The sequence below is a fragment of the Talpa europaea genome (genome assembly GCF_964194135.1).
Source record: "Talpa europaea genome assembly, chromosome: X".
NCBI lineage: Eukaryota > Metazoa > Chordata > Mammalia > Eulipotyphla > Talpidae > Talpa > Talpa europaea.
This window is the reverse complement of record NC_140081.1, coordinates 77,867,426-77,884,988: the sequence shown is the minus strand read 5'-3', so window position 1 is coordinate 77,884,988 and position 17,563 is coordinate 77,867,426. Positions and strand designations below refer to the sequence as shown.

General features: G+C 39.0%; 1 protein-coding gene across 3 annotated transcripts in view; it reads left to right on the top strand.

Moving 5' to 3' along the window:
• Positions 1-17,563, top strand: part of TENM1 (teneurin transmembrane protein 1) — a gene marked incomplete at both ends in the record, with an annotated part of 529,505 nt that overhangs the window by 448,436 nt on the left and 63,506 nt on the right. For all 3 annotated transcript variants that reach the window (XM_084259136.1, XM_084259137.1, XM_084259135.1), the window contains one exon: positions 13,574-13,728. In XM_084259136.1, the coding sequence (XP_084115262.1) occupies positions 13,574-13,728 (155 nt within the window). The remainder of the gene's footprint in view (positions 1-13,573; positions 13,729-17,563) is intronic.

Below are 17,563 nucleotides of genomic sequence, written 5' to 3'. Positions count from 1 at the left end.
AAAAGCTTGTTAGACTGTGTAATAGGTTTTTGGTAAAAGGAAGGTGGGTAGGTGCCCCATTTTACCAGTATTTACTCAGGAAAGAAAGCTGATTATAGTGGTAATTTTCCTTAGAGGGCAGGAATCATGCCTCGTTTTGGAAAGCATCTCTAACCCAAGGAAATTGAAGCCATGCTAACAGATTGATAGGTCTGCATTGTCCTTCCCCAAGCCAAAAACCATCAGAGTGGCTGCTGCTAAGACAGCCTACTGTGGTTCCTATACTCTTTTCTCTGTGTTCTCTTGAAAACTGTAAATTCAGAACTATAGGCAAGCTCCTGCTTGAGCCCTTAGGACTTGGGACCCCTGGAAATGGACCTTCTCTTCTTTCCTGGAGTGGCAGAACTGGGGGCTTTCCTGGGGAGAGTGGTCTAAATCTGATTTAAGCCTATTAGACTTGAAATTTTTGAGGGTCCACAGATCAACATTTAGCACCCTCAAAATGTTTTTTTTTTTCATTTGATTTTTTTTTTTACTAATGCTGGGCGCTATTTTATTTCCCAAGAATATCTAGTTTAGTTTTAACAACAAGGGTTTTTGCAAGTCTGTCTCAGTGTTTTAAAAAATTAGTCCATTAACAAATGATCAAAACCACTGTCTTATTTATGAATTGGCCCTAAGTTGTTGCCTTTCTATTTTTTTGAAATGCTAGCAGTGTTTGAACAACTGAATTAGTGGACCACTGCAGTTTCAAGAAATGACATCTGGCAGTATTTAAATATGCCTCAGTTTTCCTTTTTGCTTTTTAAAAAAGAGTGGAATCACTACTTTTTCCCCCTAATTGCTCACATTGCTCTGTTTCTAATATGGATCTTAGTCATTTATTCTGTAAACATATAAAACACTCCTATATGGCAATAACTGTGCTAAATGTTGTCATCGAACACTGTAGTCACCTCTGTTACCACAAAAACCTCCTGGTTGTCAAACATGTATCCAGAGATACCATCATTTTAATGAACACTTTCAACATATTTAATGGCTATTAATAAGACACTAGTGTCAGTGACCCACTATACTATTTATCACACTCCCATTGGTTTTAGTTACTCTGTGAGGCTCACATTATGGTCCCAGTACACTTTGTTAGGAAAAGAGCCATGTTGACTGAGCTCCATTGTTTCGTTAAGCTTTTCAAGAAGCAAACAATGTGGTGTGCTTTGGGAAATTTGAAAATTATAAGTGGAATAAAAAGACATGGGCCCTGCCTAGGAATGAAATACAGTCTGGTTGGTGAGATGAAAAAGGAATCATTAGAGGAGACTGTAATCCAGCATTGGGTGGTATGGTATGAACTGTAAACTCTACAGGGGTTCTGAGAATGGCCAGCCGATTGGGATTTGCAGGGAAAAAAAGCAACAAAAGAGGAAAGGCTTGGAGGAAAAGAAAAGAATCTAACAAATGACTGGATACGTCGGTAAAGAAAAACTGACAACTGGATTCTAACCTCTGTTCCTGATAGGCTAAGTGAATCTCAGAGGAAAAAGAGATCAAAAAACAAGGAGAGCAAAGTGGAGCAGTAGATAACAAAAAGGCAACACTAAATGGAAAATGAATGACTCAGCCCATCCTGTGTAGGTGATGTCGTGACATGGATTTGTTAAAATGGCTCTAACTCTGTGTGTCAAATGCATACATGAGCCCAATCACAACACCCCATGCTTTTAGTCACAGGCCAAGCTGTGGATTTGCACCCTAATGACACCTGTTGTGACCCTTAGTCCTTACCCACTTGTTTGGCACAGCACACCTCTTCTAATAGGCTCAGGTGATTTCTACCACAGACAAAGCCAATGAAATTTTTTCATGTAATTGGCAAGATCTGTGCATGTCTTTGAGTCAGTTTGTATATAATAATCAATGAGACCGGGCTCAGTTGCACTGTGTCTTGAAAGGTGAGCAGGATTTGGATAGTAGGAAAAGGTGAGGGTCTTCCAGACACAGGGAACAGTGCAGGTAAATACGGAGTGATGGGAAAGTGAAAGGCAGATTTCAGAGCCAGTGCATATGCCAGTTTGACTGGAGAAGTAACAGGATCCTGTGCAAACTGCTCATCACCTTCCGCATGCGGGAGATGCCGACAGAATTACATACAGGGTTCCTGCCATCTAAGGCAAGCCTTGCTGAAGCAGTTTCTCATGTAACAGATAAGCCAGCACGATGCCAGAAAACTAAGTTCCTCAAATTCATAAATATTAACATCGCTCATATTAACCTTTCTGTAAGATTTCACAGAATGAATAGGTGTTATTTTATTTGGTCTCTGTAGTCATCCGTTGACATGTGCTGCTTAGCTTTCTTTGCTAGCATTAGACAAAGGCAAAAACCTGGAGACGGGACTATGTAAATTTTTCTGTCTGCAGTCAGTCTCACCATTGGAACTCCCCTAGCTTCTACTCGCAGACTCCTCCGCTTATATCTCCATGGGCATGTCTGGGTGATTGAATTTAGAAAATAAAGGGGGAAATGACCTTGGAAACCCCAATCTTAGTCAAGACAGGCTAGGGAAGTCTCCAGCCCCTTTTGAATAAAGCATCCCATATTTTCAATGTAACCTTGAGCCCAGATCATCAACCTTGTAGGTCAGAGGGTGGAAAAGAAAAAGGTCAAAGGAGTTGTTTGTGTGTATGTGTGTGCGGAGGCGGGGAGGTGCTGTAATAATACATTCTTGATTGAGCCCAAATCAGTACCCCCAAATGGCTCTTAAATTTCCATTTAAAAGGTTTAAAGATTGTATTCACACAGTGTTTGTTACCTGCCTTACCTTTGGCAAATGACTGTCTGCCACTTGTGACTTTGTGAACCTCTCTTCCAGCATTAGCTTCATTAGTCAAGATGTACCGATGTTGGAAGAATTTTAAATGGGCTCTCTGTGTTGTTTCTGAATGGGCACTACATGCAACTAATTATCCTACAGAAATTTTAATTCTTCTTGAGTTAGCCCACTTTTGTGAGCAGTAAGCACTGTCAGACTTAATTCCTCATATCCTGCTTCTACTGAGTATTCAGGCCAAGTGGAATAGGTATCTACTTAGTTTGCTTTTTTATTAGAACTTCTTGGTCATTCACACACCTTGAGAGAGACTCATTTTCTCTAGAGTGTAACAACTGCAATTAGTTTTTTGCTGGTCCATGGACAATAAATGAACTTTCCCTCCTCGGGCTAATTGTTCACATAAGGTTCTTGTGAGGTGGTTTGTTTCCTTGGGATGACAGAGGCCGGGAGTGGAACAAAATGTATCTGAGTAGTGTCCCAGATATAGTTGCTTGATGTTTCAAGAATTTTTTTAAAAGGGGGGATATAAAATATTCAGTTTGAATTTGGTAAGCTTCATTTATCTTAGCCCATATATACTGTGTCCCCTTAAATCTCAGCCTGCAGGCATCTTTTGAACAAGAACTCTAGCACAAAAATAAAACAAGAGATATGCATTTCAACGTGAACTGGAATCATCTCCTTACCCAAATCTCCCTTACGTGCACACATCCCTATCTCTGTAAACCTAGGAAAAATAACTCACACCATTATTGCTGGCTGATGTCACCTTTAAATGTGAGACACCAGCACCAACTCCATCCCAGGGTCTCCCTGTGCCAAATGCACAGCATGGAGCTTCATTTATTTGAGTCTCTGGAAGAAAACTTTAGCCATCTTATAAAAGCTTGAAGGCTTTTACACCAATAGTTCAATAGTGCAGTAAGCTAACAAAATTGTTTTCAACCGCTGCCTTGTCTCTATGGTGAATCTAACATAGGACACTCTGCTACTGAGAATGGTTACATAATGCTTTATGGACTTAAATATTATACTCTGTCTGTCCAACATACAAAAGCCTAAAATGTTGAAGCAGAGCCTGTGTGGAAATCTTTGATTCTAGGTTTAGAAAAGTCACTTCCAGAAAGAATTATAGTAGTAACTGGGCAATTAAGACACCACTTAGTTTCACCATAATATTTTATCCTTCTCAAAGTGCTTTCTTTCATTGGCTCTGTGAGTTTAACAACATTTTGCCCTATATAGTAGGTAGGATATGTGTTAGGAAATTAAATGCTGAGCAGTTAAATGTCTTATCCAAAGTCCTACAGTTAATTTATAAGAAAAGTCAGAAACCCAGATTCTCTGATGTGACCCTAGAGTCACTATTCTCTCTGCTTTCCCTAATGTGGTCCATTGTGAAGGAAAATAAGACAAAGTCTTAAGGGTTTCTGTTTCCTTAAAACCCCTAAGATGGTAGTATTGAAAGAGATCACAAGATCATAACACAAAACTGTGTTGACAGAGTAAATTAGATTTGAGGGGATACTGAACTATTCAGTGAAGCTATCTACATGATCAAATTCATTTGCAGTTAATTTGATCCATTGTCTTTGCTCTATTTGCTCTTGGTTGTCAGCTCCATTTTCCCCATACTGTAATCATCACTAATTGAAGGAGGACTATACTTCTCTTGAAGGTCTTTAAGGAGATTACCATTCCTCTTTTCTGGACTCATTTTTAGAGAAATTTATATGCAGCTCTTGACCTCGTGGCAAGCTTTATTTGACTCAGTTCGGATGTGCTTCAATATAAATGTGTAGCAATTTAGTCTATAATTCAGCAAGATTTATTGGACATCTGTGTTCACATCTACCAGATTCATTGAGATATAAAAATGAAATCCAGTTCCTACCCTCAAGGAACTTATTGTCTGAACAGAGTATGGTTAGAGAATTTACATTTTATTTTTTAATTATTTTTTAAATTTTATATATTTTTACATAATTTTTCATTTTTGCACAATATATGCATTTTCATCTTGGTTATAGTCCCCATACAATTCCCACCCCCCTTGTTTTGATCCTACTCTCTCCTCCCCTCCCCCAACCACATTGTGTCTCTGGTTAATAGTTGCTTGTTGGTTTTGATTTTTACTTTATTATAATTAGTCTTTTTCCTGGTCCCTTATTTAGGTTTGCTAAAGAATTCACATTTTAAAAAGCAAACAACTTCTTTAGCTGGAAAACAGAGACCAAAATGAACTAGAGTTTTCAGGGAAGGCTTCCTGGAAGAGAAACAACTTGTCGAAGCCTGGAAAGATTAATGAGATTGGATTTGGTGAATGTAGTGATCAAGCCAAGCTAACACGTATATACAGAGGGGAAAAAACCACACATGATCTCAATGGCTTTACAAAATAGTGTATTTTTTGTTCACATCACAGTCCAATATGGGTTTCCTGGTGAAAGTGGAAGGCATCTCTGCTCCAAGTGGTATCTCAGGGGACCAGGCTCCTTCCATCCAGTGGCTCTTCAATCCCTAAGACCTTGGAGTCTTCTACTGGATACTCTGCTTCCAGCCATCCTACCTGGGAATTGGGTGAACCACAAAGCAGCACAGTAGAGCTTTTGTTAGGGACCAGGCTTAGCTGTAGCATATATCACTTCTGCCCACACCTAACTGCAGAGGAGGCTGGGAAGTGTAATGTAGCTCTATTCTCAGAAAGAAAAATAAATAGGATGACCTGAATACAGAGCACTGTCTCTGCTATACTAAAGAGGGAGGGCTTTCTGAAGCAATGATGAGGAAGATAAGGGTAGCAGAGCAAGAGCAAAGTTGAAGTCAGCTTGGACACCCACTTTTCTGGTGTGATTTGACTAAATTTGATGAATTTGTCATACTCTAGTTGTGATCCTGGTAGGAACAAGGAGAATCACAACTGTATTTGATTATCTTTGGTTTCACAGTACTTGTACCAGGCAGGAGTTTTTTAAAATAGACTTTATTTGTTAGAGCAGTTTCAGGTTAACAGATAAATTAAGTAGGATCTTCATACACTTAAACTATCCTGTATGATACTCTAGTGGTGGAACATGTCATTATATATTTGTCCAAACCCACAGAACATGCAACACCAAGAGTGACCCCTAAGACAAACTGTGCATGGTACAGTTGCAAAAAAATATACCACTGTGGTGCAGAATGTTGATCCTGAGGGAGGCTGTGTGTGTGTTGGGGGTGGGGGCAGGGGATATATGGGAAATCTCTGTACCGAGACATAACTTGCAAAGGCAATACTATACTGGTTAATAGATTATTCTCAGTTCATGGATCTTCTCTGCTCACAGCATCCTCTTCACTGATGATATATTCCCCCTGATCATCATCTAAGAAGCATCATAAATAGGCTACTTGGGGAATAAATCCAGCTCAAAGATATAACTCATTTGGTACATGTTCAGTCTTTATTTTTTTAAATGATTGAATGCATTTAGATGGGACATGTTTTTTTAGTTAACCTTCATTTCCACTAGAACCTATATAGTATAATACCTCACATAACTTACAAATGTGCCACCTGCCTGACCCCTCTATACATTTGACCCTTGTTTCTTGGACCTCCTTTTCATGTGGCAGATCATACAATAATAGTCAAGTTACCAAAATCCCCATGACATGAAGACTCTCACAAAACTCACCAGCTTTGTGGGGGTGGAGCCACAGGCTATCTTTGAAGAATAATTCAGAAGGGGCCCAAGACATCTGCAGGAATATGAAAATTGTTAACAATTGGGGGGAAGAGCCATGGATCATTTTCACAATCTAACAAAAGCAATGGACCATGACAATCCTCATACACAAAACATTTTGCAGATAATTTCATGGAGTTTCTGAACCCTCTGAAACCAGTCTGGATACCACTCCTGTGGTAAAGTGATTGATAAGCCCATTTACACTATATGGGATAACAATTATGAGAGTGGACATTGAATTCAGACAAACATGAGCTAAATCTAGCATTTTCTACCTATGTGACCTAACCTCTAAACCTCTATTTTCTCTTCTTTTTTTAGAAAAATAGCATTAATAATACCCACTCCTCATGGCTGCTATGAGGATTAAATGAGACAAGGTATATAAAGAAGCCAACACAAGGCCAGAAATATCGTAGTATTCTCAGCAAATGAAAATGGTTATTATTTAGTGACATTATTCATCCTTCATGGGTTCTCAGTGGTGCTTACCTGGATTTCCCACTCGGTTCATCAGAAATTCAACATAGTCCTTCGGATCTCTGATTACATGTTACTTACTCTGAAAAATCACTTGGGAACTTCATTTCCTCAACCCATCCCCCAAAGAGGTTGCTCACGTGGCACTCTGGATTTGCCTAGTTATTTACCCACCATTTTCAGAACTCCTCAAGGGCAATGCCGTGTCTGCTTTATACACTTCTGTGCCCACAGGTGCCTAGCACAGTGCTTGCACATAAAAGGCACAAAACAAATATTAAATAAATTAATAAGTAAAGGGGAAAACAGCTTCTTCCTTGAAATTTTTTAGAAAAATATTGATTGGCAGAGTTAGAAGAGCTGTTGATTCACTTTGCCTTGCCCTGAAGGCTAAAGCTTTGACATCAGAAGGAGCTGAGGAGAAGACAAATGCTAAAAACTGATCTTACCTGTCTCTCCCTCAATTAGAATTCTTCGTTAATTAGCTGACAAATCTATTGTTCTTTATGATATCTCTGAGTACCTTCTGAGTCTTGAAAGAAAGGACTTTCCAGTCAGTAGAATATTAACTTACATTTTAAATTTGTATCTAAATTCTCTGGAGATTGACCTTAATTGCTTGGAATTTACTGTAACTTTGAAATAAACAGGATATCTGATTAAATAGCACACTAGGCATGCACAATACAGTGATCTTATTAGTATGTCTTCTCGGAGAAATGCTGTTCTCATTGTTAACCACACAGTGAAATCATCTCAACTGGTCATTAGGTTCTACCTCCTTTCAAATCCACCTAAACACAGGTATTTGTAATCCCTCCAAGTTCTAGAACCTCCATTGAGTAGCTACCTAGCAAGAGAATTTAACAGGATTATTGTTTAGAAATAAGTTGGCCTTCCTAATCCTAGTGGGTAATTAAATGGACAGCAGTCAGATTGGTTGGAGAATGGATTTTTCTGCCTGGTGGGGAATTTCCATATAGACTACACATGATGCCAATTTTCAGAGAATTGAAATGCACATAAACAAAGCAAAATATTTTAACCTCTTTGATTTAAAGGGCATTTTATCACCAACTGGCTAATGTCAGTTACACAATTCAGCACTCTCAGTGTTAGAGATTGAGCTGACGCCATATTGCACTCAGGACATTCCCTGAAAGTTTATTTTAACCATTTATCTCTGCCTCATAAAATTAAAGAGCAGATTGTGGTAGGGAAAAAACAGTATTTCAGTTTTCTTGTTGCTAGGGCTGAAGATGAAGAGAATTTTATGACTATCTTGCAAAGCTTGTATTCTGAGAGAGGGTTCATTTTTAATATAGAAATAAAAATGTAGGTGGCCTCAACAGCTGTAATTGTTATAAATTAAATACAGAGATACCTTCTGCCAACATTTATAATTGGCATTCTGTATAGCCAAAAACTCTAATCTTCCACTGTTATCTAATTTGGGATTTTAGCTACTATTTCTAGGCTGTTAACCTCCACATCTGGACTCCCTGTGATCCCACATCAGGCTGTACCTGCTGCTTCAGTATTGATCAGCAGTGCCCTCTTCCCCAACAGGTGATAAATTTATTAGTAACTATTCAGGCTGCCCCAGCTTTAGGCAATTGTCTTCTTGAGAATTATAGTATTTATTCATTGGAGGATAATAAGACAAGGGAAGAGTCAAATCATTTTGCTTGTAATTTGCAGCTGTTTCATATGGAGCTATGCTTCACAGAGAAAAGAGCCTGCAGTTCAGATATTACATAATGTCCCCTACTTTGCATAAGACATTGTGAATAAATTTTTTTACAAGATGCACTTTATTTATGAGTAGGCCCCTCCATAGAAATAGCTTGTTAGAGCTTAATGCTGATGAATAGAGACAGCACCATTCACACTTTCAGGTTATGGTCTGTCAATGCTTTCATTATATGCACTAATTTACAAGGATTTATTTATTTTCTCACAAATGTAAAAATGTGCTTAAAGCTAAACATGCTGCTTGGGCATCTGAGCCCAATGTTTTCCTTGGTGGAGGTGGTGACACAAGCTGTTGTGTGTTCTTCCCACCTCCACCCCCAAACCACCCCACATCACTGCCTAACCTTGTGCTTCTATCAAAGATCTATATATATATTTTTTTTGCTTGCTTTAAAAATGAATACTGGTTAAAATTTGGAGCCCTGGAAATGGTTTTCTTAATGCAATTTCATTCCTTTCTTAATTTCTTTCTCATCCAAAGACTGTGCTTTCAATTGTGTTTTTGATGCCAATGAAAATGCTGTCTGTAATGACTCAATGGACTTGACCACTGGAACAAATTATGCCCACAACATTGGGTACCAAGTTGTGGAGATCCGGGTACAATAATATAAAAATATGAAAGTCAATTGAATCTGTGGGTCTTCCCAGCCCCAGATGGCTTTATGTGATCTGAAGTCACTCACATCCCCATCTCTGAAGAATGAAGCTTAAAATATACTGGGCATGTGCCACCTCCTCCCACTGAGTCTACCAGGCAGTAATAGATCCTACTGCATCATCAACATCCATGGGCTATAACAATAATCCTTATGGGAGGGAAGTCCCCTCCTCACTCAAGAAATGGCAAAACTTACTCTGCTTTTCCGGCCTGAGGTTTCCAATTTGGTTTTTCAACACCAGTGAAAATTGAATGTCCCTCAAACCTCACCAGTTAAAGAGGTAGTAGAGCTAGTTGCTTGAGAAACTTGTCTGTGTGTGTATGTTGGTTGGAGAAGGAAAACGGAGGAAACAAAAATATGTACATATAAGATATGCCTTGTTGCATTAATAAAGCACCTATCACATAGTCACTCAAAGCCCTTTCAACTATTTCTTTTCAACTCCAAACATAAATGCAACCCAATCAAATTTAATTAAAGAGTCTCAAGGAAAGAAGTGTGTTTGGACCATGATAAAAGGAAAATTCTACACAAATATATAAAAGGAGAATATCCTCTAAACTGTCAGCCAAATCAGCCTGAAGACCAATAGTAAGTATTTAATCAGCCTCATCTGTGGAGCTCAGCTGACATGAACAGAGAGGATTTCACATTGTGTAGAAGTTCACAAAAATTAAAAATGTGAAAACCATGTAAATGGTTTTCCAGGATTACCCTCGCTGAATCAGTCCAGACTTTGTCCTCTGATGGGGATAAGGATGTGGTAGCTAAGGAACAGTATAGTCCTCCCTGGTGTCAGCATAAAAAATGTAAATATTTCCCCAAATATGCTAGTTTCTAGAGGAATGTATTTACTTCTCTATACCTATTGTGAATCAGCTTCCATTTTCAGAGGAATTAGATTGTCTGCATTTACCACCTCCAAATTTGACCGACACTCCCATTTTATTTTTAAGATCTTTAATTTACTAAAGTTTCAGGATATTCCTCTTAGTTTGCATGTTACCTGGGTTCTTTATCCTTTGGCCCTCACAGAATCTAGCACAGTGATAATATGTGACTAGTAAATAATTTGTAGTTTCCAATCTTGAATCCCATGTGCTCTCAGCTTTTTACTTTCGAGACTCAAGCCTTGACTCTTCAGCCCATTCTCTTATGACAGGCAGAGTTTACATTTCAAACTCAATGCTATTTAGCATAGAGGTTATAGGAAGTGACCCCAAATCATAGACCTGCCACAAACCAGAACAAATTCTAAGCAGTCAAGCAATTGCTTTTGCCAAAATGTAAACAAAAATAAAAAGTAGATGTGCCCCCCTTGGTTCACCCTCAGCCCAAATGGAGACAAAAGAAATACTCATGTGCCATCATCATTTCACCTGCTCCAATCGTAAAAATATTTTTAAAAGCCTCCTTAAAGCTCTTTATGCCTCTAAAATAGGGAGACTTAGTGACACAGAACCCTCCTTTGTTTAGACATGCTGACTTCCTTGGAGAAGTCACCAAAATATAGGTGACTTTACAAGCATTCAGGAAAAGTTAAAATGAATATGTAACTTTTATAGATGTTAAAGATTAATACTTCATGAGGAACATCAGGATTAATCAAAGTACACCATTAAGCTGAGTCTTAATATTAACCTCGTGCCAATGAATTAGCTCATCTAAAAGCACTTTATTACAGTAGGTTTATAAACTCCCTTTAGATTAGTTCACTCTTTGCCAGGAAAATTACTCTGTGTATGTGTGCTTGTGTTCACATGTGTGTGCATGTGTTAAAAAGACTTGCTTGTTATCTCATATGTTCCTAACTTTAACATATATTCTGAGTTTCACAAGAACTGAATAACTGAGAGATGGGAAAAGACTAAAACATAGACTGGTTTTAAAGTAATGCTGTGTGGTTATTTTCAAGAACTCTAGTAAAAGCAGTTGAGTCACATGTTTTTTCATATGTGTCTGACACTTTCAACATATTATTTCATATGATACTTCTAACGAACTAGGCGTAGGGTCATCAACACTATGTTTGTCCAGCACTGTCCCAGTTTTAAAGCTGAAACCTGACTCAGTCCCAAGAAAGTCAAGACAGTGTGTCACATCAGCTAGGTAAGACACATAATCTTTGCCCTATTTCACACAAGAGGAGGCTGAAATGTAAAGAGATGAGTGACTCCATCAAAATGGTGTATCCATCAATTATAAGTGGTGTATTCAGTACTAGAATCTAAGATTTCTAACTGCTATTATATATTTTCTGAGAAACCAAACTATAATTAACACACTGTGTAAAAACTACTGCGGACCATTTTATTGGCTCTTATTTTTTCTAAAAACTTAACCATTCCCTTGTGACATCATAATTTTGTTCTCCAAACCCCTCCTTAATAGACAATACAGAGGGAAAAAACTCAGTCCAGTTTATCAGAATGATTATAAACTCTGTTAAGTGAGTGTGAATTGATGAAAATCATTTTATTTTTTTAAATAAATTTTATTTTTATATTCCCCATACAATTGCAACCCCCTTATTTTGACCCCAATCCCTCCCCTCCCCGCCCCCCACCCCCCATAGATTGTCTCTGGTTCATAGTTGTTTGTTGATTTTGATTTTCACTTTCTTATAGTTATTCTTTTTCCTGGTCCCTTATTTAAGTTTTCTAGATTCCTGCTCTAAGTGAGACCATCTGGTATTTTTCTTTTTCTTTCTGGCTTATTTCGCTGAGCATGATCCCTTCCAGCTCCATCCATGTTGCTGCAAATGGCATGTGTTTATCTTTTTTGAATGCTGAGTAATATTCCATGGTGTATATGGACCACATCTTGTTGATCCAGTCATCTATTTTTGGGCATTTGGGTTGTTTCCAAAGCTTAGCTATTGTAAATAGTGCTGCTATAAACATAGGGGTGCAGGTGCTCTTTGGAATTGATGTTTCTGTGTCCTTTGGGTAAATACCTAGGTGTGGAATTGCTGCATCATATGGAAGCTCTATGTTTAGTAGGTCCAGAAATCTCCACACAGCTCTCCATAGTGGTTGGACCAGTTTGCACTCCCACCAACAGTGCAGGAGAGTTCCTTTTTCTCCACAACCTCGCCAACATTTGTTGTTGCTAGTTTTTTTAATATGTGCCATTCTCACTGGTGTAAGATGGTATCTCATGGTAGTTTTGATTTGCATTTCCCTGATTACAAGTGATGCTGAACATTTTTTCATATGCCTGTTGGCCATTTGCATTTCCTCTTCAGAGAAGTTTCTTTTTAGCTCTTCTGCCCATTTTTGACAGGATTATTTTCTTTGTTGTTGTTGAGTCTCATCAGCTCTTTGTAGATTTTTGTGATCAGTCCTTTATCATTAGTGTTGTGTGCAAAAATGTTCTCCCAGTCGGTGGGGTTTCTCTTTGTTTTTGTTGCTGTCTCTTTTGCTGTGCAGAAGCTCTTTAATTTGATGTAGTCCCAGCTGTTTATCTTTGCCTTCACTATCACTGCTTTGGGTGATGTGTCTGTAAAGATGTCTTTGATGTGCATGTCAGGTAGTGTTTCACCTGTATTTCCTTCTATGTATTTTATGGTTTCAGGTCTTATGTCTAGTTCTTTAATCCATTTTGAGTTGATTTTTGTGTATGGTGTGAGGTAGTAGTCAAGCTTCATTCTTTTGCATGTAGCAACCCAGTTTGATGAAAATCATTTTAATGCTTTCCAAGTCACTTATTTCCTATGCAGTCATGGAGATGCGCAGTGGCCTGTCAATCTGTGCCTTACATGGAAAGTAGCATACACTGCCTGCCTGTTTTCCCATTTATCTTTAAGGGGCATTTTTTTTCCTGCTCGTGAGGGTAAGTAAGTATGGGAGTAGGGGTAGGGGTAAAAATGTAAAACTGGGCAACACACAATTATTAGACCTGGTTTTGTCTCCACCTGTAGCTTTTTGTCATTTCTTCTCAATACACAAGGACATGAATGTGTGTCTGAACAAGCCTCTCCCATTACTGTCCTGTCTGTGCTGAGTACGAGTGAATCCATATGTCTTTAAAATGCCCTTCCATTTCTATGACTTCTTTCAAAATACTGATCTTAGTGCAAAAGTGGCCTGCTAGACTACTAATGCTCATTTGCTATTTCCCAACAGGCATCACAGTTGATAGGCATGGATTCATTTACTTTGTGGATGGGACTATGATTCGGAGAATTGATGAGAATGCCGTGATCACAACTGTAATCGGCTCAAACGGCCTGACTTCCACGCAGCCACTGAGCTGTGACTCGGGCATGGACATCACTCAGGTAGGCGCCGCTAGGTTTCAAGCGTTATCACCATTTGGCGTCATGGAAATGGATAACAATTTTCTCATACAGAAATTAGGTAGAGAGGCGGTCTGGTATATCTGTTATAACACCAAATAGCAAAAGTTTCCCTTTATGTGACTTATTCTTTTCCGCAAACAGTCTCAGGGGTGGAATGTTGTCAGAAGAATTTAAAATCTCTCGAATTTGAATCATTTAGAGGGTAAGGTCAGTTCGTTGATTGAATATCTGCCAAGATACATAATTTTATTATTTTTGAATAATACAAAAATAGAAAAAGCACTGATGACTAGAAGTCCTTTAAAATCTGTTTAAATGAATGAGCATGATATGCTTTGCATGCCCATGTATATAGCTATTTCTGGGATGTTGAAAAGTTTTCTTAAATAAAAACAACATTTTGATATCCCTCTGATATCCATTTCTCATCTATTTAGGAAAGCTTTTTGCCAGTGAAAATAAACAAGAGAATTCTGTGTAGCTCTCATCTGAGTCCCACATCCTCATTTTACCTCAATTCTTTCAAGCTTTAACATTCCATGAATCTGAGACTCTTATGAAACAGATTATGGATAGTCTTTTCAGATGTATTAGAGTAGAAGCTGAGGGTTTGAGGCTTGGTTAGTGTATCAGAGAGGATGGCTTTGCCTGTGAGTAATAACATTAGGACTGCAATGGTTTTAGCTGTATTTAGAAGTGGTTTAGTCAGTAAGCTTTTATTATCTTACATGATGAGATGACCAGACAGAGGTATAGCTGCCATCAGATTTCCTCTTGTGTCAACACTGGTCAGAATTGAATCACATACCCTTCACTGGTCACTGGCAAAGGGGAAATGGAATCTTCAAAATGGATTCAGACCCTCTTGTACTTGTTTGTCTAAGCATGTTGCTACTGAAATCTTAAACTAAAATCAGGTTTCTGTTAGTTAGCAAGGAGTGAAGGACTGCTGTTGAAGGGCAAAGAGCAATAGGCTCCATCATTGGGGTATCCCCGTCGCTGCATTCTCCATCCCTCCTGAAACCTAGGGTACCAAGGACAGTAGAGTGAGTGAACGCATCACCCAGCATCCTTGCTTCAGTCGTTAACCCTAATAGCCACTCCCATATCCTTCCTCCATGCATATACGTCTCTATGAAACATGAGAAATTACCTACTGAGGGGTTTCTTCTCTCTGCGTTCCTGCCTTTCCCCAGAAACTAGGACAGTCAAACATAGTCAACTACAAAAATAAAATGGGCAACTAGGAGGCCTGGAAAACTGACTAAATGAATGAACCATTCTTAAGAGAGTTCGTTCGTGTGGCTCAGGCTATCAAGTCCTCAAGCAGCCTAAGTTCCCATGATGCAAAATCCCAAAGAAGGCAAAGAAAAGGAGCATTATTTATGGCAGTAAGGAAGGTGGTGAATGTGTTTATATGGAGGAGGGGACGAAAGAGAGCCGATGCACGTATATGATTCACTTGTGGATATTTTTAACTTAAAATAGGACACTTAGTATTGCAATCAGTCAACTCTACACGACTTATCTGATTCTGTATGGAAAAGTTATGCTGAAAGGAGATTTTTTGTCTAAATAAGAGCAAACATGATCCTCATCACCACGAGAAAATTTCTCTTTCACATGACGTTTTGTAAGCCATGAACACCACACTAAAAGCTACCTCATCCTTTGAGATTGGGATGAAGATGGAGTGCAGCCCACTGTAAAAGAATACTGGTAGCCAGGAAACAGAATCACATTTTCCCTACAGCATTTCATTCCAAGCCTCAGTTTCCCTGAAGTTCCCCTTCCATTTTCTATACACAAAATCAGTTTTAGTAATAGTAATGGGGTTTTTGTGGGGGGTTAGACAAACCAGCATAAATGACTGGGATAGAAAACTGGGTTATGTCCAAATTATTCAGCTCTGCTTCTGCTGCTGTCCATCATGTCCTGTTCCAGGCTTAAAACACCCTAAAGACTAACTAGAATTGTTCCATTTAGGCTATCTCAGAGCAATGAGTCCAAACTATTCTGTACCTCAATGTCCATATTATGACCCTCTACTTGATGAGGGACCTACTTCTTAGGATCCTATGTTCTCAGTCCAGAATGACTGCTGTTGGCCCAAGTCACACTTCACCTGTACCATAGGAACCTCCCCTGCTGATTCTAATCCTCGTCGTTGCCCATTTGTTTACTGAAATTGAGTATCACCCCATGTAATATGCCATGTGTTCTCTGTTGCCAAACTGTGTATTTCATAGTCTCCCAAGATAGACTGCGTGTTCTTTGAACATGTGGTAGTAAGAGCACAACAGGCACAGTTACAAAGGACACTAGAGTACAAAGAATATGGAGGAATGGTGAGAGATGAAGCTAAAGAGGGAAGTGAGGACCCAATGGCAAAGCACTTCATAAGCTTGACAGAGTTGCAGTTTTGTCTAGTGGACAATGGGGAGCCAATAATAGCATTAAGCAGGGACATACATTTTTGAAATAGTATTAGGCATAGAAATGCATTTTTTTAATGATCATTCTAGCTGGAGTATAGAGAATCGAGTGGAGGGAAGTGGTGTTACAGACAGGTTGTTCATTTAAGAAGTGGTTGAAGTAACAATGGTATAGCAGGAGGAAAATGCCGTGTTGATATAGATTGAATCAATCTATAAACAGGTATTAGCACCTTTGTAGGCGGCTTCTGTACAAGTTAAATAGTTCTCCAATGCTTTTTTCAATGTTCAGCAGATATTTCTTTGGGTAAAAATCTGTGATGACAGTGACCATGAGGCTGTTCAGCTTTATGCAGGTTACATCCATAAGCAATGAAAATGGCCAAATCTAAATTACCAGCAGGATGAAGAAAACAAGACATCTTTGTGAAATATTGGCATTAAAAATCAAAGATCTTATTAAATGACTTAATTTGGGCATTAAGGGAATATGTGTATGGAGGTGTCATTCACTGAGATAAGTCATACAAGAAGAAGCAGGTTTGGGTGAGGTTTGGTGATGAATACAGTTTGGGGCCTGTTGAGTTTAAGGTGCTTATGTGCATGCAGGTGAATATATCTGTCAGGCAATTAGATATAGGTCTGAAGCTCAAAACCTGAAATGGAGATTAGATTGGGGATTATCAATTTACTCATGGTAATGGCAAATCTGGAAGTAGATGACATCAACCAAGGCAGGGATGTATCATTAAGAAAGAGAGACGGGGGCCTCCCTGGTGGCGCAAGGGGTTAAGCACCGCACTATGGGCAGTCCACCTCTGCAGCATGAGTTCGATCCCCGGCCTGCCAGGGAGCTACCCACATGGCGCAGCAGACCTCTCCTGGCTCACCCACTGCTCCCCTCAGCAGTGTATTTCAGCAGATCTGCCTGTTCTGTTCCCCGCTCTGTCTCTCATGAATCCTCTCACTCCCCACATCTCTGGCCTGTACCCCAGCTCTTGCGTGCATAGATAAATGAATCTTTAAAAAAAAAAAAGAAGGCTTAAAATTAAACCCCCAGGAATATTAATATTCAAGAGAAAGCTAAGAAATGGTAGCCTACTAGTGACAAGGAGGAAGAGACCTGACTAGTAGAAGGAAAACCAGAAATGTATGTGGTCAAGAAAAGGCAAGGGACATAAGCTTTCAACAGGAAGGGAATGGTTAATATCAAATACTGCTTAGAGGTCACGTAAAGCCAGGTATTTTTTTTAAGAAGCCATTTGGTTTGACAGCATTCGTGACTCTGATAAGAGTGCCTTTGGTAGAGTGCTAATTAATTGGAGTCGGATTGCTGTGGTAGAGTGGGAGGTGAAGAAATGGAAAAAGTGAAAATAGGT